Genomic DNA, 23,490 nt, shown 5'->3' with positions numbered 1-23,490 from the left:
CAGTGCAATTGGAACAGATAATATCTAAATGGTATTTTCTGCTTTGTATTTGCATTGCATTTCTAATTAGAGCTGCGCCATCTATTTATTTATCTTACAAACATAATAACACAGCGCAGATATTAATCAAGATAGCGGAAAACAAAAACATATGAACAGATTTATTTGCTTTATTTAATGGCACGGTACATGCCAGCGCTTGCATGTTGAGTGGGTTTGTGTGTGGGTATTTGGGTCTTGTGATATTATGACTTAAAATGCCTTTAAAGGTATCTTTAAAGACACAGCACACATGCATTGTCTTTTTTTTTTTTTTTAATCCATTAAAGCCAGTAATTGCCAGTGAACAAGCAGGAAAAGGGGTTCCTCACAAAGTGTTTTCTGTTTGTCAATCAAAGTTTGGGTTACGAGAAGAATCCTACGTAAACGCCTCGTAATCCTGACCAGTTTTACACGTGCGAGAATGGCTGGCTTATTTGCGGCTTTAAGTCTGTTTGCTTAAGAGAAATAAACATTGGTATTTTAATGGTTCAGCAGCTAGGCCCTGTGATTGTCTGGAAATTTGGGAGCTGTTAAAAGTCTTAATTACTGAGAAAACAAATATGACTGAAAAAAAATGAGATGGAAACCACACAAAGACGAAAAACTGGCATGTCGAGCAAAATTATTGATGATTATTATAAAATAAAATAAATTGTAAAGTGTCTAAATGGCCTAATTATAGGCCACAGCACAGATACATGCTCATACTTTAGGAAATTGCCTCTGTATTCTCTATACAGCTTATTATTATTAATATTATCATTATTAGCATATTATTATTATTAGTAATGTTATTAGCATGTTAATATTAGGGATGTTATTAGCATGTTAATATTAGGAATGTTATTAGCATGTTATTATTAGTGGTATTCTCTTGTTATTATTAATGTATTAGGTCATAAACATGAAAATCCTATGAAAGTACAAGGGGCCACATGAAAATCCTTTGCATAGGAGCAGTGCTAACAAACAGGTAAGGGAGGAGGAGGGAGCAAACAAGAACACAATGGGGCAGCAGCATTTCCTTACCTGTTTATGGAGGACACACTGGGCACGGTGTCATTGTCACAGATTCCTTCAGCCAAAAGCCTGTCCCGGATTTCCCAAGCAAACATTGTAGGGTTTTGTCTCTTGTACTCAGCGATTTTGTCGACAACCTTGGGAGTAGCAACCTTGGGTTTGGATCCGCCAATAACTCCAGGTTTAATGCTCCCCGTCTCATAGTACCTGCCATAGGAAATAGCGCAAGGCGCAAGTTAGCATCACGTCAATTCGATAATGGAGAAACGCAGGATCGTGGGTTTATTCTACACGGGAAACGTGATGTGTTATGAATTAATCACTGCCCGGGCCCCTGTGAGCATTTGCTGCTTTCCTTGCTGGCATCAAACAATAAAGGCGATAACTACAAATTAAGTTATTTGTAATGAAGTTACACTCTGTTTACGAGTCAGAATAAATTCTCTCGATATGCACATACATGTATATAGCGACTAACTAATAAGTATTATTATCTGTCCTATGGGATCCTGTTAGTCTTTAATAGATGTGAGCAGAAAGTCACGAATCTGTGCAATTTATACGCGGCTGAATTGGGGGCATGTCTGTGCGTCAGTCGCTATTTGATTACATTTGCAGGCGAATCATTTCTAGCGCTTTTTATATTCTGCTCAGAAATGATCTGATTAATATTAGCAATTATTCTACGGAATAAATATTAGTTAGCTGATGGCATTTATTATTCGCTAATAACGACACTGGGATCATTAGTAGAGCAGCTTTCTAACACCCAATGCTGCGGGAATCTAATGAATTTCCATGTATGATTATAATTACTTTATAAATATTCGGTGACATCCCTCAACCTAACACAGACCGGGTTGGCCGATAGGCGTCTAAATTTCATTACTTTACATTTGTGACCTGTAAGACTGTTAGATGGAATATAGAATGGTTCTAATCTGGTCCATAATTAGATTGAGAGCAAGTGCAGTTTCAAGTCAATCTGTGCGTGCGTCAGAGGCTATTTATTGACTCCACGTGGTTTATGAGATCTACACGGTCACTGTATATTGTGTGTGTGTGTGTGTGTGTATCTGGCGATGGCCCACGATGCACAGAAGCGTTTGTGGTGCTTACCTGCCCAGGATCTTGCTCACACATCCATGGCTGACCCTCAGCTGCCTGGAAATATCACAGGGTCTCACTCCTTGATGGGCCAGTTCCACTATCCTCTGTCTCACCACATCAGGTAGGGGTCTGCCATTGACAAATACCCCCCCGAGCTGGTTCACACCCCCATGCCCTGCTGGGAAAGAGGGAATGGGGAAGACACACACCAGAGAGGGGAAAAAACACATATAAACAAACGATTAGTCGGAGACAGCAGAAATGTGATCAGCATCAATTGAAATGGAATCATTCGCTTACATCGCTTACATGAATTACAGATCCCTGAAATATGTATATGTATAAATATTGATATATATAATTTTCTCTTTCTTTTTTTAACAATAAACTCATGTAGCAACTATGTATGTTTAGTTAATCAAGGACCAGTGGAAGGCGAAGGCACATTAGCCCCTATGCACATAACAATCGCTGTATAGATTATGCGATCATGAGCGATCATGGGCGATCATGCCAACAGCCAGCCCTGGTTTCTAGGCCATTGTGATTCTATTTGCCCCTAGAAATAACTCGCACAGTCCGCCCCAGTCTCGGCTAATGGACGGTCCGAGAAGCAGCTTATCTGGTTGAATGAATGTTGTAATAGCCCAACTCCAGATCAAGGCTTCAGGAATGGCTTTCAGGCATGCTGGCCCATTATAATCTAACGGTCAGGTTCTGACCCAACACACAAGTAGCCAACTCCCCACAGCAGGGCTGGAGCTGATGGCTGGAAGCAGGTCTTTACAGGGCAAGTGTTTGAGTTGTCCCCAAGGAAAATCCCCAGCCATTACTGGTTAAACGTGTATCTCTTCCAGTCACGGACACTGTGCACAAATTCCCACCGTGAAAGAGCGACCACGAAATGACACGTGACCGTGAGTGGGACTATTAGTGGCACCCACGGGCATGCGCGATGCAACCTTCTCGTTCAATCACATCGCTGCATTCGGGGAGCTGGCACCTGTGCCCACTTATTGGAAGGAGAGGGGGATTCAGTAGTGCAACAGGGCTGTGTAAATAACACACATAAGCGGTGGCTGGAGGGTCATTGCCTGTATGCATAGTTTGTATTAATAGCTAAATTCCTGCATAAATATATTAGTGAATCCCCGATTATACGTAACTAGAATAAAAGCGATCGGTGTGTGCACTGAAAACGGGAGGCAGTTTCAGGGAGCTGATGTATTTATATTGGTGAGTTTCTCTCCTCTGCTGCTGCTGCTGCTGCTGACAGTGATCTATTGGCTCTGAAGTTGAGGAAGCTCTCATTGCCCTTAAATCGATCCTACACTCTCTGCACAAATATAGTTTTCCCCAAACACCCCCTCCCCGCCCGAAATTCCCTTTCTCTAACTAAAATCTCTTCCATTCCTCTCATATCCCCCCATACTATCCATTTACCCAATCTCTCTCCCATTACTCTCTGTCCTCTGCCCACTGACTCTGCCCCACGCCCCCAGACTCTCTCCCCATTGCCCTGAGTCTCCCAGCTCATGATGGACAATTATTTTCCACCTTAATAAGCGATCGTGCCATAGACTTGTTTTCTCGCTGCATACAGATCCTTCTGCACATGTTGGCTATAAAGTTACCAGCCAGCAATTTTCTCTGCACCTTTCTGATAAATTATTCAAGGTACCTCTGATAACTCATATTACGCATTATTAAATAGGCAACAGATGCAGAAAAGATTAACAATTAATAATTAATATTTTAAATTCAATAACCGATTGTTATGGTAGTAATTGTTTTGCCGTGAGCATGCTTGTGTTGTATATATATATATAGATATAGATATCTATATATATTTAGCTATATATATATATATATATATATTATATATATATATGTACACTAAACATACTGTCACATACAGGTATACTTTATGTTTCTATTAAAGTTTAAAACTTAATTTCCCCTTCATTTTGTTACTGTACAGTTTTATTTTAAGGTATAAGGGTTCACCTTCCTTGGTGTTTGTCTTTATTTAATTATTGTAGTGTGTTATAAATCTGCCTATATTATATAATAACAATAACAATGTAGCATTCCGGAACACATTTTGTTTATATTTAAGTGTATCAGTGTGTTTATATAAAGCTGCAAATTACAAAAATATATTTATGTGTGTGTGTATATATATAAATATATACGGGTATCCATAACAGAACATGTTTTTAATTGTACTGATAAGTAAATAAAAATCGCCTTTAATAACCATTCTATCTAATACTTCCCAAACACAACTAACATGTATAAGGCTCTAGTATTTAAAGCAGCATGAATACAGCAGGTATGTTGAATAAAAATATATATACATTTCGCTGATAACGCAGTTATTTAATTTCTAAGTTACTGGCACAAAGCGGGCTATATTAATGGTGAATGAAAAAGACAAACCCGAAAAGAGAGCTTTAAATTATCATTTAAAAAATAAAATTACTACCAACCCCTTTTTGGCTATTTCTTTCGGCTTTTTTTAGCTATTTCTTTCGGCGATGTATAAAAGCTATACTGTTGCCGTTATTATTATTATTAATATTATTATTATAGCAGTAAGCAAACCATGCGAATATTGCATTGATGAAGGGTGGCTACATGTTTCGGGTTTTACAATGGTCTTGCCAATGAAATAGAAATAATTAGTTGGTGACAAGTGACACTAATACAGATTTTGTCATTTTCACCCTTTAAGAGGCATGTGATTGTTGTTGATGAAATAGTGTATTTTATTATATATATATAAGGTTACTGGCACCTAGAGATTATTTCATTAGGCGTAAATAGTGATTCTCCGTGGCTCTGGAGGAGAGACAGGAGTGTGTAGTACAGATACAAGGGGTAGGGGTAGCAGGGCACAGGGCACAGCTGACATGCTGGAATCCCATACAGCAGAAGCTAAGGTAGGCACACAGGAATCTACCAGTACCAGGGGGGGGGGCTGCTTTAGGAAGAGGGTTGCTGGCTGCTAGAGAGCTTGGGGCCCCAGGTGAGCCAAAGAGACGGCTAACAGAGAGGAAAGAAGGCAATAGATGGAGCCGGGCCCCGGTACTACTCACGGTGCATGGCCGAGAAGGGATCTGCCTTGCAGTGCATATCCATGGGGAGGCAAATGAAGGGGAGGAATTCGGCTGTAGTCGCCGTTTCGCCTCTGGACTGAACTTCAAGACTTGAAGAAAATCAGGTGGAGGGTCTGAGCTGCGCTGTACTCCCCTCTCCCCCTCTGCTGCTGGAGCTGGAGGCAGGAATGGCAGCAGTGCGGGCAGCGTGGGGCGAAGGCAGAGGCAAGTCAGGAAGCTTGGAACGAGTTCCCTTCAGCAGCCTTCCCGGGCACAGGAGCAAATCTCAGGGCGGCAGGTGCATGGCATAACTACAGCTCTCTCCTGGAGCAGGCTTGTAGGGCAGCGAGGCAAAAAGCCAGTGGCGAGCAGCAGCACAAGGTGCAAGGTGAGTTTGCTTTCCTCCAAAGTCTTTGGCTGGACTTGTCTGACTTCAACGCAAAGTTAAGCAGGAGGCGAAAAGCAGAGGAAAAAAAGAATCCAGGGGTGTGTGATTTGTTTGGGGGGGGCTGCAAAATATCCCTAAAATGGAGAGACCGGCAGGAGTTGTCACTTTAAGGTGGGATGTGTGTGCTAGGAGGTTTGGCTGGAGAATGGAGCCTCCTCTCCCCGTGTGTGTCTCTCTAAAAGCTGCAAAGCCCCTCAGATACCCCCCCCCCCTACACACTCTCTCTCTCACACACACACAGCCCTCCCCTTTAGCTGGGAGATGGATGACTTGTCAGACAAAGGCAATAGATTCCACCACTCTGTGATTCGCCAAGGCACAAATACTGGAGCTGGACTGAGGAGGTCCCTGCTTGAGTCTGTCACTCCAAGCCACACACCGGGGGTGGGGGTGAGGGGAGAGGAGAGAGTGAGTTTGGGATTAAAACTACAGAGAAAAGAAAACTAAAGGATGAGACAAAACCTTAGATAAGAATTAAACTCGGATGTGACAAATGGACACTCACTGCCCGTCTCAGCTATTTGCTTAACACAAATTACATATTTTTATTGTTTAACCCCTTCACCCACTGCCAGTGATAGATCCAACGGGAATGTGTGCATTCCCAGTTATTTTTCATACATCCTTGTATAATCCGAAAAAGATCAAATTCTGGTTTCTGTGAAAGCAAGTGAAGCATTTCTTGCAGTGAAGTTGACATCGATTTAGCATTCCTAAAGCTGGGATCAATTAAATTGCATTTTCTGGTGTGGGTGCAATCCTGATGGGCTATTGCCCAGTATTTCCCTGTGCCAAGTTTAGGGAGTTTTGCCCAACTCTATCCAAGGGGATCTTGCAGAGCAGCCCTCAGATTGGGGTAATAACTAGATTATACACATATAAACACACTCAAGCATAACACATATTAGCGCACACACATAAACACAGACTTACACATTTACACATACAGGTTCTTATACAGAGGCCCGGTTTTTTATATAGGTTGTTTTATTGCAAACTTATATAATAACAAGGCTGATGAATTGGTGGATGTCTGGATGAAGCAAGGGCAATTATGATTATAATTATTAAGCATTTCATAATAAATTGATAATTTGATGCACGCATGATGGGCACAGGGAGGGGAGAAAGATCTATGGATAGATAACAGGTAGATGTGTAACATATTGTTATCTTATGGCGATCTAGAATTTTACAAAACGATAGAAAACCGTAAACACAGTGATGTTACATTGTTATTTATTAAAGACAACAGAGATACAATTACATATAACATAGATGGCTTGCCAACTAGATAGACTGGATACAGAAGGTTTGTAGATACATACACAAAGAGATTATATATATTAAAATGTATAGAATAAAACATAGATAATATATATAAATATACAAAGAAAATGGTAGTATTTGACAATGCGTCCAACAGAAATAGAGATATATAGGTAATAGATATATAGATAGATAGATAGATAGATAGATAGATGATAGATAGATAGATGATAGATAGATAGATAGATAGATAGATAGATAGATGATAGATAGATAGATAGATAGATAGATAGATAGATAGATGATAGATAGATAGATAGATAGATAGATAGATACATAGATAGATAGATGATAGATAGATAATAGATGATAGATAAATAGTTAGATAGATAGATAGATAGATAGATAGATAGATAGATGATAGATAGATAGATAGATAGATAGATAGATTGATAGATGATAGATAGATAGATAGATATTGTGGACAGGTACTGGGATTGGCAGAGTAATAGTTCTGAGTAGTAACTTAATTCTTAACTGAGTTTCCCCAAATAAATAATAACCTTGTATTACAAATACAATGCAGCCAGTTTAACTAATTTCTCCTCCCTTTAAGAAAAATCAAGATGTTCCCATTCTCTTGCGTTATTGGGATTTTTTGGTTGCCTGTGTTTTCCTTTGGCCACCATATTTCTATGCCATTTGAAGGTTAATCTAAACACATTAGTGCATGTTGTATTCCCACATAAGTCTTTTAAACCCAGTCACCCTGAACGTGTAGGCTTCTCTTTTCAAGCTGATCTCCAGATATAAATGCATTAAGATGATCGTGCGTTCTTTTCTCTGTATGTTTTTCTCTCTCTCTCCCTCCTGTTGATATACTGTAGATCATCCTGGCCTTGTTCAGGCTCCAGTAAATAGATTTAAGTGGTTGGCAAGTGGTTTAAATGCCAACTTGAGTTAAAAAGAGTGTGACCAGCCTTTACGGTTCTTAACGGAATGTTTGATCAGATTCGCCTCTAGATGGCGCTCTCTGGTCTTCTATTAGGCCTGCGCTATGGCAAAGTGACAGAAAGGAGGGGAAAGTTGCTCCATGACTTTCTAACTCAATTCACTTGCCAGGATGCTATAAAGGCAGCACTTATGTGAGTGCACAAAGTGACTTCGTAATAACAATGATTCAGATGCATTGTATTATTATTAAACTCTTTTCATCATTCGTACCAGTATTTGTTCTTTGACTTTCGGCTCCTATTATATTTTAACCATGAATATAATCACCATCAATATTGCTTTCTCTGGTTTAGCCCACAATCACACACATTTCTTTCTATCTATCATCTATCTATCATCTATCTATCTATCTATCTATCTATCTATCTATCTATCTATCTATCTATCTAATCATCTATCTATCTATCATCTATCTATCTATCTATCTATCTATCATCTATCTATCTATCTATCTATCTATCTATCGATCCATATCAGCCTTTACTATCTGTTCACTGGTGCACTGACTGAGCCCCCCCCCCCCCCCAGAGAAGTAGACAATATAGGAGCCCCTCAGTGTGAGGTCATTAGCATTTAGAGGGTATTTGTTAAGCTCAAGTAAAAGGGGGCTTTAAAACTTTATTACTGCTGATTACACAAAAAAAGAAAACAGTAAAAATTAAAATTTCGATTTAGACAAAAAAATTGCATCTGCAGACCTGATCTGCAGTGAGCCCCCCCCCCCCCCCCCAATTCACTAACAGATTTAGCCTCTACCCTGCCCCTTCCAAATTGTCGCCCCCCCAAATATCATCCCATATGTGATCACACCGCATCAAAGAATAAGTTTGTGTTCCTCAGTTTATCAGCATCAGAGCCGAATTAACGTTGGTTTTCTTTCTCTCCTCAAGACTGAAATATCTCCCTTCAAAAATTTGGACTTGGAAAAAAATAAAAGTAAAATTCCCCTGCCCCTTAATATACTTTTCTCAGGTTTTAGAGACTTGTCTGCGTATTGTTAGATTTTCTTCCACATGGATCAGTTCGATAAGCGACTTATGATAATTCCAATTTGGGATTGTTACGATTTAGTTTTCTAAAGTATTTGGCCGCAGTGGTAATTGACGCAAAAGAGTTTCGAAAGATGAAATAAAGAAGTGTTTGATTTGGAATTATCTTTCATACATTGATCTTATCTCAGCTGTCTATAAGTCAGGCGAAAAGTAATGGATATACATGATATTCTAGATGTACTTAATGCAAACTTTTATTAGCAACCCCCAGAAAATATATACAAAACAAGGGTGGAAATATTTCCCCCACACTCCCACCTTGTCTGTCTTTATCCTCTTTTCTCTATTTCCCATTTGATAATACTCCCCAACCATCATCAGTTCTCATTTAAATAAGTAAACAGGCTTCAGGGGTAATTCATTTGAAAATATAAATATCCATATGGAGATTTTCCCAATCCATTTGCATCTGGCTTTTTTATTATCCCTTTGATTATTGCTGTGCATCTATCATTTATTAAATATGCTAAATATTTTCTGATCACACACACTATAATAAATATAAGGGAGTGATGTGTTTAGTTTTTCACTGACTAGAACACTGCATGGATTATACTACAATTCAGCAATTTTGTATTTATTACATACAATTACAAATAATTGTTGGCTCAAATTCTCTCTTTTTTTTTTTTTTTAGAAATGTGTGGTAGAGATTACATTTATTTTAAAAAACAAAAAAACACAGAGTTACAAGGTAAATGCGAAACTGGATGCTAAAGGACCCAAGTGTATCCCTGTTTAACACTGTAAATATTCTACAGCATTTTGGTAACGTTTCGGAGAAACTCCTCTTCTTCAGCCCAGAATCATTAGGGGATCAAACAGGTGAAGCTGTTTCTAATCTAATCTGGAGGTGATATATCCCCAAAATATTTCTGCATTTTGAAAACATTTTTATGACAATACTGCAACTCTAGTAAAATAAATAATAATATAAATAAAACGCCTTTTGCCCAAAAGCCACACACACACACAGACATACACACGCACACAAACATACACACACACACACACACAGACACACAGACATGAGGGCTGGGGGAGACCTCATGGAGGATAGAAAATTTGGAGCTTCTGGTACAATACGGAAAACCACAGGCTGCAATTTCACACTCCACTACACAATTACCCTTAAGCTATCCCTTTCTTGTTCTCTTCAACCCCCCATTTCCGTTGTTCTTTCCCCCCCATTTTAAATAGGGTAGCACTATATAATTGATGTGAACATGTACACTAGGAAATAGTACAGCCTTGTTCTTATAATATTCTAAGATGAGACATAGTGGGCCAGGCCTTTGTTCACACAACAAAATCCGCTTGCCCCTGCCCCTGACTTGCCACAGAACCCACGTGTGAGCCTTTTGTACGCACAGAATAACACTGCAACCTCTTGCCTTCTCCACCTAAATCAAACAAGGGGCTTTATAGCCTCATTGACAGAAAAATGTTGTCGCAAAGAGGGATATCCAGAAATCATCATGTGCCTAGCATGGCAACTCCTGCCCGAATCCAACCCAAACTATTGCACAAATAGGTCACTAGCAGCCTAGAAAGCTCTGCCCAAATGCCATACAGCAGGTACCAAGGAGACAAACACAGAGCTGGCACAGGCTGTAATGGAATATGGCGAGCTATCCCTGCTAACAGAGTTTAGTTATTAACCACAAGCCTTGCTGTTCCTGCTGAACTCTGCAATACAGGAAGCCCTGCGCTATTTTCTACAAGGAACTGTCCATTTTATACATTAAAAACTTGGACTAGAATTGTTATTAAAATAAAACTGATTTTGGATAACATTTTTTTCCTGGAAAACGATCACCCTGCAGCCTGCGTAGGTATTAATAACTAAAATGCTACGAATAACACCTATAAACAAACAAAAAAAAAATGTTATTTTGTTGCTACAGGAAGGTGTTGTAAAGCGGTGTAGGTTTTCGTTTGCCCCGAGTGCTCATAACATGTGTCTATCCTGAACCTCCATAAAACTGCAAATGGGGGAATTAGAGCTTTTATTAAAAGCCCCTTTTAATCAGCAGTAATGAAAGACCCTCCTCCCTTTCTCACTCTCTGTCCTTCCAAGGTTACATCGCTGCAGGGCCTTCCTCAAATGGCAGCATTTACATTTGTCACACACAAACCCAAAAAATAACATTGATATAACCCTAAAGTGGAGCCCTGCGCAGGACTCATGGCTGAGCGACATGGGGCACAAAGGCCACATTCACTGAACTTTCAGCAGCCCCTTTGTGAGCTGCCCATGATAATATTATCTGGGAATAGCCCCATTCCCTAGTGTTTTCTCTGCACCGTTTTATAAGGGCTGGGGCATGTGGTATTTATATAATTATCTTCTTTCTTTTTATCCTTTTCTCGCAACTATTTTATACGAAAACATTAGAAAAACAGCGTTGTATATAATTCTAAAGAGACCAAATAATTCCTATATATATGTGTGTGATTATATCTATAACTGAGACTTTTTATATCAAAATATATACACACACACACACATGGATAAAATACATTGATACAAAAATGTATTTTATTTTTAAAATAGTTGAAAACACGTCCTGTTCCCAAACTTTTCAAGTGATGGATAGCAGTGAAATGCTATTTAGGAGGGTTTTTTTTCCCTTCACTTTTTAATAATGATTAACAGCACCCCCCCTTTTGAAACTGAAAAAGACCAAGTTTGACGTGTAATTAAAAGGGGTTTGTTAGAATGGCAGGGAGTCATTCATCTCCAGCATCAGCTGTTAATGGCCTGTAGGTTTAGTGAAAGAGAGAAGGAATAATAGAGCAAGAGGCAGAGAGAGAGAAGAGAGGGAATGGGGCAGGTGAGGCGCTGGAGGAGTGAGGACACAATGGAGCTCTCCAGCAAGCAAACTGATGGGGAAAACTATGAAGAATTATAGTGGCAATATTGAGAAAACAAGAAAACACTGAAGGGCAATGAGTTAAGTAAATAAGGGAATGTGGGTGAGAAGAGGGAGGGAGGGAGTACAATGAGCTCTGATAAGCAGCCCTATCCTCCCTGCTCTGGCCATTCTCAGCGCTCCAGGCTTGGGGAAGGCTCCGGAGAAGCAGGTGGAGCGGCCGAAGAGAGGATCCTCTGTTCAGGGGGTCACGGGACAACAGGTTTGGAGCAAGATCTGATTGTTTGAGGCGCCCCCACCCCCTATCCTAGCTCATATCACCTGTCCTGTGTTTCTCCCTCAGGTCTGCAGATACCTACAGTGCAGAGTCCTCCTTGCTGTCAGGGGCACATGCCTGATTAGCCTCTCTCTGTAAGTTTCCTTTGCAGGCTTCTCCTGTGGTTCCAATGAATGGCACCATGTCTGCATTTCTTTTCTCTTTCCAAGATGTTTTGTTGTTCCTCTTGTGTGTGAGAGATTGTGTGTTTGTGTGTTAAAGAGAAAGAGATAATGTATATGGTTGTGTGTTTTGTAGAAGACTGCTCAGGTCTCAAAATAACTTTAACTACATCATTTCCAAAAAAATGCTCCTGATATCCAATACACGGAAACCTAATGCTTAAATCGGGGCTTTTAGCTTGATGCATTTCACCTTTACTGTATAAAAACCGAATATGTCTAAACAAATCAGCATCTGGGTTCTGGTAAAGTGTTGCTTGTTTTCCTTGTATATCGATCTCTCATGTCTGTGATTTATTCACTCAATCTATAGGGTAAAAATGAACCTTTGAAATTAAAATCAGATTGGTTCATATTTGGGCCTGAACATTTTCTATGCCTGTATGTTATCTCAAGCTTATACTACAGTATTTAAGGGAAATATTTATATGTCAACGCTGTTAGTCGATCCTTTTTAAAACATTAATTAATATTGTATATTCGGTCGTTGAATGAGGTTTGAGAGTGGGTGAAGGTGGGAGGAGAACCGAAAATACTGACAATAACTGACAATAACCCACTTATGAATGAAAGTCTATTTAAATGCTGGGCTTAACTTCCCAAATAACACAGAAATGGTTTTTAGATGACATTATACATTGAATCGGTGGTTCTTTAAAGCAGTAAATACAATACTACTCGTTTAGGTAAAAAAAAAATGCATTTTATATGTATATATGCTGCTGTTATGTCATTACAACATCGCATTAGACTGTTACATTTTAATATCGCTGTTTAACAGCGTTTTATATGGGTTAAATGATAAATCAATTAGTAAAGTTAAAAAAAAATCTTGATAAAATTCTTGGCAAGTTATAGGTAATAGCTAAACACGGACACTGAAGGATTTCCCCTATATATATATATATATATATATTTCCAGGTGTGTGTGTGATCAGTATTTGTACTCGTCTGTCTATTTATCTATTTATAAATACCTATGATATAACTACCAATTATATAAACTATGTCTCGTCTACCGACTGTTCTTGCTTGCAATTCTATTCTATTCATACACTGACACTCATCACCATCATCATCTATTTAGACAAACACACACAACCCCCGTCACACACACACACATTGGTGAAAACAAGTCTCATTAAAATTAATATATATATATCTTTTATTTTTCCAGGTGACCAGCAGAGAACAGGTTACTGGAGCCCAAGCAGCCAGTAGTTTTGTACAATTTCCAATCTGATAGAAAAGTTGGGCAGTGTGGGTGCGTGGGTGATCACTTCCACTGTATGTCAGTAGAGGCAAGAGAAAGAGCCGCACTCGTATGCAAAGCAAAAGGCACCAAAAGAATAAACCGTTTCACTGCCAAAGGGACTGGAACAAAGTTCAACTGGAAGAGAAATGGTTAAATGTCAAGTAATGAAACAGTACAATAATAGAACTAAAAGCTGGACTATATTTGCAACATATCATAACTATTATAAAAGTTGAAGTACATATTAAACAAGTTTGTAGTGTGCGACGCCACTGATGGCTTTGTGTATTTACATATATTTTTTAACGCACAAACACATATTTTTGTCACAATTTTGACGTTAATAACTATAAGTCCCATGTAGAAGGAGTGAAATGATTTCCATGGAAGTGTTGTGTGTTGGAAGTCAAAGAAATAAATATGAACATACGAACGCTAAGAAAATCCTTGGGGTTAGAATCTGATTTTTCGCGACACTTTCCTAGAAACTGGGAAACTAGAAGGCAAAGTAGAGGGGGGAGATCTGAATCGGTGCAAGGCAGCCTGATCCCATTAACTCTGTCCTTGGGTTGCATATTTATACGGTCTAGGGGGTGAACAGATGGACTATCAATTTAATTCCATCTTCAACACCATCAGAGATTGATTTTCTACTCGCTTTTAATTTTGCCATAATTAATTAGATCATTACAACTGGTTTCTATTGATCTTCCTATTTAAAGCTGAAATGCAAACGGGATTTCACTAGATCTTCACAGCACAATTAGGATAAAGGTTCATTTTTTGGAGAGAGGATTCAGCAAGATCCTATAATATAAGCAAACCCATAAAATACACACATATACTGACATATACTGTATAACGCACAAACACACTTATATTATATATGTATATAATATATTAATAATAATATTATATATATGTATATGTTTGAATATATATATATATTCAAAAGATAATTTGTCCATACAGTTTGGCATACAAAGTATCTACAAAGATACTTTTTAAAACAGTGAGAGACTTATGGAAGTCAATGAAAAACGAGTAATCAACCCTTATTACACACTATTCTGAAAAATGCACAGAAATCTTAACGTGTGGGTTACAGTGTCTAATGAACAAAAAAAAAAAAAAAAATCACTCCAGCCGCAAACAGCCGTTCCAGGTTACTAGAGTTACTGGGGCCCCTGCTTTCCCAGTTACTGAAATAGTTGAAGAAAGAAAGAGAAGCCAAGAAGTTTGCTTGCCCTTGGCCAGTCTCCCCTCCTCTCCTGACAAGTTCAGAGACTTGACCCAGAGAAGGGACTTTGCTTGGGATCCTGCCTGCTCCTTACCTGAGCACTTTGTGCTGTGAGCCATGATCCTCCTGCTTAATGGTCCGTCTCTCCTAGCACCAAAGCAAGCAGGAACGGCCTGCCTCCTGCACTATCCTCTCGGCTGGGTGTCCCTTGCTTTCCTCGCTTGGTTTTTTTAAAGAGTTGAAAGCAGCCATCCAAAACTAAACGGTTTAGATAACAACACAAGTCAAAGAAAGAAAAACCTGCTCTACTGGACCGGCACTTGATACACTGAAGGGGAGAAAAGATAAATAACAATCAAGGTAAATAAACCGTTTCAGACCTTCTACAGGGCCAGGAGTAAGAACACCAACAAGTATCAACTTCTGCCTGGGTCCTTACACTGAAGGGGAGCTTGGAGATGCCATAATGGTTTGCCTGGGAAGGTACATGCAAAGCCTGACACTAAATACCGGCTCTTTCTCTTCTAGGCTTGAGTTTTAGAACACATTCAACTTTCACATGTATGTAGTTCTAGAAGGTACGGGATGCTAGAATGTTTTCTCTGGAATTTTATCTCAGGCTGATGTGGAAAATTTAGAACTGGACTCAGACACTAAAACAAAAATAGCTGTCGGCAGGTGCACAGGTGTCAGCCAACGGGGGCTAGACTCAAACTACAACTCCCATCACCTCCCCAAAACCTGTGGGTTACTGGAGGATTGTAGGGGTTAAAGTTTAACAAGACCCGAGAGTCATTATTGAATCATCATAAGTTAATTAATAGACAAGTAGAAGATTCCAGGACTCCCTCTCCATACAAGAAATGTACTGTTTTCTTTCCGGGATGCTGGGAGTTTATGGGAAACATGCAGTTATGGGAAACTAGGGGCTAATTATAAAAAGGGAAGGCCATAGTTAGATTGTTTCATTATTGTTGCAATTGATCCCTGTGTGTTTTTTTAAATGTTGTGGTTTTTGTGGCTTTTAAAGCAAGGGTTCTCTTGTCTCTCTGACCTGGAATATAAATGCTTTCTTGTTGAGTCACTGGCTGCTGCACAAAGTGAATCATTTTAATAAGGATATCATTATTGATTGTATTATTACTATTAAACCCTTTGCCCCGTTGCTAGGCTGAGTGGTACGCTAGCAACCACCAAATCTAAACTAAAGAGCGTTGTAACAAAATAAAAAAATGAAATAAATACAGATGTGCTAACAAAACTACTGTGCCACTGTCTACAACTTAAAGTTTATTTCGAGACGAACTTTCTCTTTAATTCAGGAGTAGATCCCATTACACCAATGCGCTCGGCCGAGCAAAATCCTGTAGAGACAAAAACCCAACTTCAGACACACAGGGCAATCCACTTCTTTACCACCTAAAGATTTTTCTTCTCTTATTGATTTAACGATGTTGGAGTCTGTGTCAGGTTCCCAGATGGATTCTAAAGAAAAATGAACTATTTTCCCATTGATTCCTCATTAAAGTTGCATTTATGCGTTTGCTAAATTGGTTTAAAAAGCCTATTTGCGCTTTAAGTTTATTGTCAGCTCCGCAGCTTGTGGGCAAACATTACTTACAGGTTGGGATGGGAGAGGGGATTAGAAGGAAGCTGCCTATGCAGATGTTTTAAATATGTGCAAATCGGAACCAGGAGCTGCTGGCAAAGGGCTGTTCCCTTTAATGAAGGGTTAAACTACCTTTATATACCACTTAATGGAGGTGGTTTTCCATTGCTTCAAAGTTTTCCAGGTAGACAAAAACAATTTAAAAACCGTAAATGAGATAATATAGGTATAAAATACTCGGATAAGACCAAATATGTATTTGAAACACCTGTTTAGCACAGAGCTGGGCAGCGCCCTCTATAGGCGGCTGGGCTAAACACTTCATAATTACGACTTTAGCGATTCGACTTCATTTAAAACTTAGCACAATTCTACATAAATTCAAAATTAAATTCAACATATTGAATTTCTTCAAATTACGATAGAATAGCGCCAAAGCAGCTATAGATTTCTGCTGTTTGGGACTATGGGATAATATTCACCCTGTGCAAAGAAATAAGCAGAACCGGAGGCAGGTTTGGTACCGCAGGCAAAAAGTTGGGAGAAAAAAATTACGATTTTATTAAGAAATACAAAAGTCTATAGCCAAGCTGCATGTACTTATTGCAATGAAGGTAAGTATAAGGCTTGGGACTGGTAACATGGAAACTTCTATTACTCCCTGGAAACGTTTTGGCGCCTGAGGAACCTTCATTATTTTCCTTCATCTCAGGGGCAATAAACTTGGAAGGAATATGACTGTGGGTTCAAATGAGCATTTAGGTACCTTCCTATATAGTATAGTCACCTGGCGATTGAAAACAATGTTTTAGGAGCATCAAAGTACTTTCCTCTAGGCATAAACGTTCTAATAATCTGCTGTATTTTTTAATAACTAATATGTACATTCATTCAAGTTGTATTTGAAGTCATAAAGGGACCCCAGAATGTCAGACTCTACCTCACACCTAATAAAGGTTCTCCAAATACCGTGAGTCTTTCAGACGGACAGGCATCTTATGTTTGTTGCTCACCCTGAGGCAATTTAGCCTCTAGAAGCAGAAGCAAGGGTTAAATCGGCTGCGCAGGTTCTATTCAGCAGAAGCGCAAAGTCTCTGGGAATGCCTGGCACAGGGAAACCCTGCAGCTTTGGGTATTCCCCGATCAGCTCTTTTTGCCATTAGGAGTAAGGTGGAATCTGATATTAGCTATTTTGTGATTAATTGGTGATTAATCGGATACACACGACAGGGCAGTTAGGGAAATCTGCATGGCAAAGACCAACTGCAACTTTATAAAAATCAGTCACTGTCGGAGGTGGAATGAAGGGGGTTGGGTATGGAAGGGAAGGGTCATAGAAACCCCATTGTCGGGCAGTTGTGGAACTAAGGGCTAATTAGCAGGCAAAGGAGTGACAAGAGTTTATCACTGTAACAATGGACAATTCTACAAAAAGAATAGCCAACCTGTGCTACTTTTATTAAATGGTCTCTAAAATTATAGGCAGAGCGCATGGTTATATTATTGATTAGATATGGAAAATCTTTAAAGGTTCCCATTATTTCTTAAATACAGCTCATGTACAACTCTCCCTCTCTCTCTCTCTCTCTCTCATATCATCTTGTCTCCTTTTCTGTTTATCCCACTTCCATTTACCCCACTTCCTTCTTTAATACTTACTGTCACATATGGTCCCCAGAAACCTCATATATGATCTGATATAATCTAAATAGATCCTGGCCTACCAAAAGAGATAATCAATCACTACACCATTTGTCTATCAATCTACCCATTTCCCCATCCCTCCCCATTAAGTCCTATAAAAGGAAATAGCCTAAATTCCACAGAAAATTGACTGCTTGCCACAAGTTAATAGCTAACTTTCAAAGAAACAAACTTCCCTAAATGAAACTAGGAAGGGGGCGGGGTGTTAATTCTTATTGTTTTGAAATGCAATTTCTTGTACTTTGCATTGTATAAGTATCAGAATTCAGACCAGAGTGCTTAGTGAGGGGGATAGTCCTTTTTCACCATAAGAGAACACATTTTGGGTGTAATCAGTATCTAGGTTGACCTCAAAAACCAGAGGGGAACTGGACCTAGGCTAGAACCTTATATGCTGTGTAAAGGAGACGTAACCATCATTTTACAAAAATATTAATTTATGAACATTTATTACATGAACAGTTCTTTGCCATATAAATTATTATATGAAGTATAACAGCATGAAAACTTGACAGGTTGAGTAAATTCTCCCATACCTTATATTTGCATTATGCAGAGCTGTTCTAACACCTGCGCAGCCCAATACCAGACCTTTATATGAGTCTTCCACTGTGGGGCTACAAAGGTTTTAACATAATTCTGCTCATTTCCATGTTTTCCCTTGTAACTAAATAATAGGGGATGCTGGAGGGTATAATACCGTGTACTGTTACATATTCATATTATTTACATTAGGTATGTATGCCCTGTATTCCCCCAGATGTCATTTTCTAGCAGAAATATATTGGTTAAATGACACCTAGGAGGTGTGAAGGATGAAGGTTGGACACCCCTAATGCTGTGAGGTCACAGCCTTCCTTCTTTGCCTTGTGCCATCACTTTACCACTTCACAAGTCGATGGCCATGGATTTTATGCTACACCTACACTGTAATATAGTAAATGCAGAGCTGTGGGCCTGGTCTTACTAAAGGTGTTTTTATGATGCAACTTAATATAGTAACTAAGGGAACAAGGAAACCAAATGCAGAAAAGCTCAAAATGGTGGTCCAGGTGCACCTGCCCCAGACCCTCAGCAACAGGACCAGTAGTTTGTCAAGAGCAACAAAGTGGGCACTTATATATTGTTATATATATATTATGTATATATTATATATATTGTCTCTTTAAGACTTTTCCTATTGGCTCATATTGAGTGAACACACCCTTTAAACTCTTTACTTCTCCTTTCCTTGGGCCTGTTCTGTACACCTTCACTATTCCAGTGGCTGCACATCCAATTAATGCTTGCTTTGTGCCATTTCTTATTGGCCATAATATTACAGCTGTCTATGACACCCTGGTGATATCGGGAAGTTTAGATCTTTTTATGGTGTAATAAAAGGTTCTCCCTAATCAGAGGCCGCATAAAGAGTATTCCAACTTACGTTTTTGGGGTAAGATGAGGAGGGGGGGTGATGGCTAGCACATGGGGACCTGAAACGTCTAGTTACACCAGTATGGCCACACTGGTTTGTTCCGTGCTCTCTGTGAATTAAAGGGGATCTGTTACCCTAAGAAATATTCCAAATTGTTTTCTATTGTGTCTGCCAAGCAAAATAAACTTTACTTACACTATATAATTTAATTACATCCTCTATCCTTCAGTCCTGGAATTCACAATCGCAGCTAACAGGTAGGTGCCTTTATGTGAACACTGTAATTAAGACAAGTTCTGCATCATGCCAAAATCTTGTGTATGTCCAGAAAAGGGGACCTGATGCCCACGCCCATGCACTGGCTACACAATTAGATGGTGAGGAGTGAGGGGAAAAGTGAGGAAGTGCTGAATGGCACCACTATGCCTAAGGCATAAGGCGAGGCAGGCAATCTATGATTGACAACTGGGATTTTTAAATGCGTTTTTAATGGCTATGGATGTGTTAATTAAACTTATTTTTATTATACAGCTTTTTAGGTCTGAGTGACAGGTCCCCTTCAAAATATTGGGATACAAGAATACATTTAAACTTTGTTATGAGGAGAAAGAGGCCCCAATTGCTGGATCCCAAATGGGTGCATCAAGACAGTTGCACGCACAGCAATTTAGGGCCTGTTTAAGTTTAGACTAATATCCTATGGAGCGAGTTAGTCAGCCACTATAGATCTTTTCTCCTGCAGGCAACTTTGTGTGACTTTGGAAAGCGGAAGCGATGCGTAGGCCTTTCCACCGGTGACTCCTATTGTTGGAGGTGGACGGGCATTTCAAAGCATTTAGTTGCCCATGGGATCACAGGGGACTACCTCGCTCCGTGGGACATTAGCCTAATCCCTGCAAGGATGATGAAAAACACGATTCCTATTGCTAGAAATGGGGATGCTTTCATTTGTTTTATTTTTTTATATTAAAATTTGAGGCATTTCCACATCTTTATAAATGATCATGAATATTTTCTACCTGTGTAAAAATACAAAGCTTGACACGGGATTACAAACTAATGGAAGGGGCAGAGATGGCCGTGCTCATGGGAGCCTGCATCTAATATTCCACAAGGCCATAAATTGAAAGTAAACGTCAGAAATCCTTAATCATTTGTAGAACTTTCCTTGAATCATTAACTAACATTTGTAATTTAAGCCTATGCCCAGACAAGTGGAATTTTCACAAATCATAACATGAAGGTACAGCTTCTACTGACCCCTGGGGAGTAGCATTTAATGACAGGTAGATGCATTGCCCAAGTAAAATCTCCTGGTGTTTGGCCACCTATGTGCCATTGTGACCTCATTCTGAAGTTTTGGGTGTTTCCCTAAATATCCACATTATTTGGCTCTATGCTAAATGAAGTGTAAAGCACATTGCCCTATATAAAGCAGTTGCCAAAGGAAGTAAACTGAAGAAAATGGTCCAATTTACTTTTCACCTCCTATAAAATGAAGAGTATTGTGTCTGCTGCAGTCTAAAAAAATTTAATGAGTTCTTAGCAAGTGTTTACAACATTTTATAGACTATATATAACCATTAAACTGCTGGAAAAGGCAAACACAAACACCGGTATTTGATCCCATTATACAGTGTCCAGTCTAAGCAATAGTTCCCTCCAGATATTTCTTTTCAAGTAAGAAAAAGAATGGGCAGCCTCACTAACACATATAATCCACATACGCCTGTTTTTGTTTCAATGTGAAAATGTTGTTGACTTATTTAAAGGCTGGGAAATATATTCATTGAATTTTTTATAATGGCTTCCTGACTATACACAGGACCATTTAAAGCACAAAACAGCATGTTTAGTACTCTTTAGACAATGCGGAGTATAGCACTGGTGCAAAGTCAATGGAATAAATGTTTTTTTTTACCATTTTGAATATTTGCCTGCATTTGTATTCTGCATTGTAGGTTAAAAACATCTATCAATTTCACTTTTAGGTGAAACTTGCACAGAAGGGAATTGGCTTTTGTTGGGTCATATGGTCATACTCAGATATACAGGTATGGGATCCCTTATCTGAAAACCTATTATCTAGAAAACTCCAACTTATAGAATCTCCCATAGTGTCCATTTTAAGCCAATTTTTTAATTTCTAAGAAAAAGATTCCCTTTCTCTCTGTAACAATAAAACAGTAGCTTGAACTTGATCATCTCTAAGCTGCATGAATCCGTATTGGTGGAAAAACAATGCTGTTGGGTTTATTTAATGTTTAAATGATTTTTACCAGCCTTAAGGTGTGGAGATCCAAATTAGGAAACGATCCCTTATCCAGAAAACCCCAGGTCAAAAGTATTCTGGATAATAGATCCTATACTTGTATATGCTTTATAACACTTTTGTGGATTACAGTAAACAAATGTGTTACCTCTAGACCCCCTAAGATTTTTCTGGCTGCCTGAGGCGAGGGGGGGGGGGGGTGCATCGATAGTACAAAGAGCGCAATAGCACTTGCTGCCCTAGAAGAGACAAAATTCTGATTTAAAAATCACAATTTCGTCTCAATAAATTGCCAGGAGCTGCTTTTTGTTTCTCAACTTGCCTCAATGCAGCAGGACCCCTGGCAGCCATACACAAGCCGACCCAGTACTGCCACACATACACTCACAGAATTGACCATTCCACTTCAACAACCCTATGGCATTGGCTGCCCCTTTGGCACTTAGCTGCATGGTACCCCGTAGTAGGGTATTGTGACAATTTGATTTTCTGTTTCAAGGCATTCAGCTCTGTACACATCTTTACAAAGCCATCTTCATTTTGACTGCAAATAATACAAAAAATAATAAATGTATCAACCTCATATTTTTTGGAGAAATTCTGCCTTTATATTAATGGTACCCTTCCTATACTGATGATGAATTCACCTTTCCTTAGTGTTCACTCATATTATTTTTATCTGTATGAAATGATCCAATATGTCTACCTTTCTCTTATCCTATAGATCAAACTCACTCTCTTAATCTAGTTGCCTGTCTCTAAACTATTACATTTCTGCAGTCCTTTTTATACACAGGCAACTAAAACTTAAGAGTGATCTATAAAAAGATAAATTCATGTCTGAGGTGAGTGTCTTTTTTTTTCTTTAAGTTTTTTACACATGCTAAGAATTTATAAATTGATGCCCCCCCCCTTAGGAATGTGGATCTGAGCCAATCAGCAGGAAGCTGACTCATTGTTTAACTAACTGAGCATGTACACTGGTCTGCGTCTCGGTGCAGGAGTGAGGCATTATGGGAACTTTCCTTACACAGCTCAGCGTTTTTTCTTCCTGTTTGGCTTCTGATCATCTGAACGGGAGAAATATGGGGAGACTTAAGGGCACTATTGAGACAACTGAAGGTATGCCTGCAGCTTGAGAATAACTCTTTATCAGGCTTTCCTTCTTTAAGTATTTTAGCCAAAATCAAAATGAGGAAGACATACTGTGATTGTGTTCTTATTTTAAGTATTAGTACCATAATATTGCCCATTGTCTCTCTATACCCAGCGGTAATTCCTACTAATTCCTATTTATTGGTATCTGATAAAGACACATGGTATATTTAAATCATCTTAAATCAGAAATATGCTGTAGCTAAACCACTGCCCTTAGACATGGAAGGACAAACAAAAGTTTGGTTAGCTAATACCCCTTCTATGGTTTGGTCCTGTTGGTATTACAGTCCTGAATACTATTACAGCCACCTTTGGCTGCTAGGGATGTTAAGGGTTGTAGTTCAGGAACAACTGAAATGTTGTAGACTGGACATACCCGATAAGCCAGAAAAGTTTGGATGCCTT

At 39.1% G+C, this 23,490-nt stretch overlaps 1 protein-coding gene and 2 long non-coding RNA genes across 4 annotated transcripts; 1 reads left to right on the top strand and 2 right to left on the bottom strand.

Moving 5' to 3' along the window:
• Positions 1-302: 302 nt before the first annotated feature.
• Positions 303-5,850, bottom strand: pax2 (paired box 2). The gene is made up of 4 exons (NM_001044423.1): positions 5,274-5,850; positions 2,182-2,350; positions 1,072-1,269; positions 303-497 (listed from the first exon to the last, which is right to left on the bottom strand). Exons 1-4 carry the CDS (start codon positions 5,314-5,316, stop codon positions 485-487), a joined length of 423 nt encoding a protein of 140 aa, NP_001037888.1. The 5' UTR covers positions 5,317-5,850; the 3' UTR covers positions 303-484.
• A 5,919-nt stretch (positions 5,851-11,769) lies between these two features.
• Positions 11,770-14,129, top strand: LOC100497842. 2 transcript variants are annotated; one of them, XR_208793.4, is made up of 3 exons: positions 11,772-12,194; positions 12,276-12,343; positions 13,608-14,129. It is a non-coding gene; the product is annotated as an uncharacterized LOC100497842 (long non-coding RNA). The 2 variants fall into 2 exon arrangements; XR_001171211.3 differs by having other exon boundaries at positions 11,770-12,343.
• LOC116412318 lies at positions 13,572-15,602 on the bottom strand. Its single transcript, XR_004223664.1, has 2 exons — positions 15,020-15,602; positions 13,572-13,820 (listed from the first exon to the last, which is right to left on the bottom strand). It is a non-coding gene; the product is annotated as an uncharacterized LOC116412318 (long non-coding RNA).
• Positions 15,603-23,490: the final 7,888 nt, after the last annotated feature.

This window comes from Xenopus tropicalis, chromosome 7, assembly GCF_000004195.4.
Source record: "Xenopus tropicalis strain Nigerian chromosome 7, UCB_Xtro_10.0, whole genome shotgun sequence".
NCBI classification, from domain to species: Eukaryota; Metazoa; Chordata; class Amphibia; order Anura; family Pipidae; genus Xenopus; species Xenopus tropicalis.
Note: the sequence above shows the minus strand (reverse complement) of the source record. Positions and strands in the feature narration are given on the sequence as shown.

Bases quoted from the DNA above. Each gene is read 5' to 3' on its own strand.
- pax2 (NM_001044423.1), bottom strand. From the start codon at position 5,316: ATGGATATGCACTGCAAGGCAGATCCCTTCTCGGCCATGCACC. The intron at 2,351-5,273 runs GTGAGTAGTACC...CCTCTTTCCCAG, and splicing joins TCCCTTCTCGGCCATGCACC to CAGGGCATGGGGGTGTGAAC. The intron at 1,270-2,181 runs GTAAGCACCACA...TTCCTATGGCAG, and splicing joins GTGAGCAAGATCCTGGGCAG to GTACTATGAGACGGGGAGCA.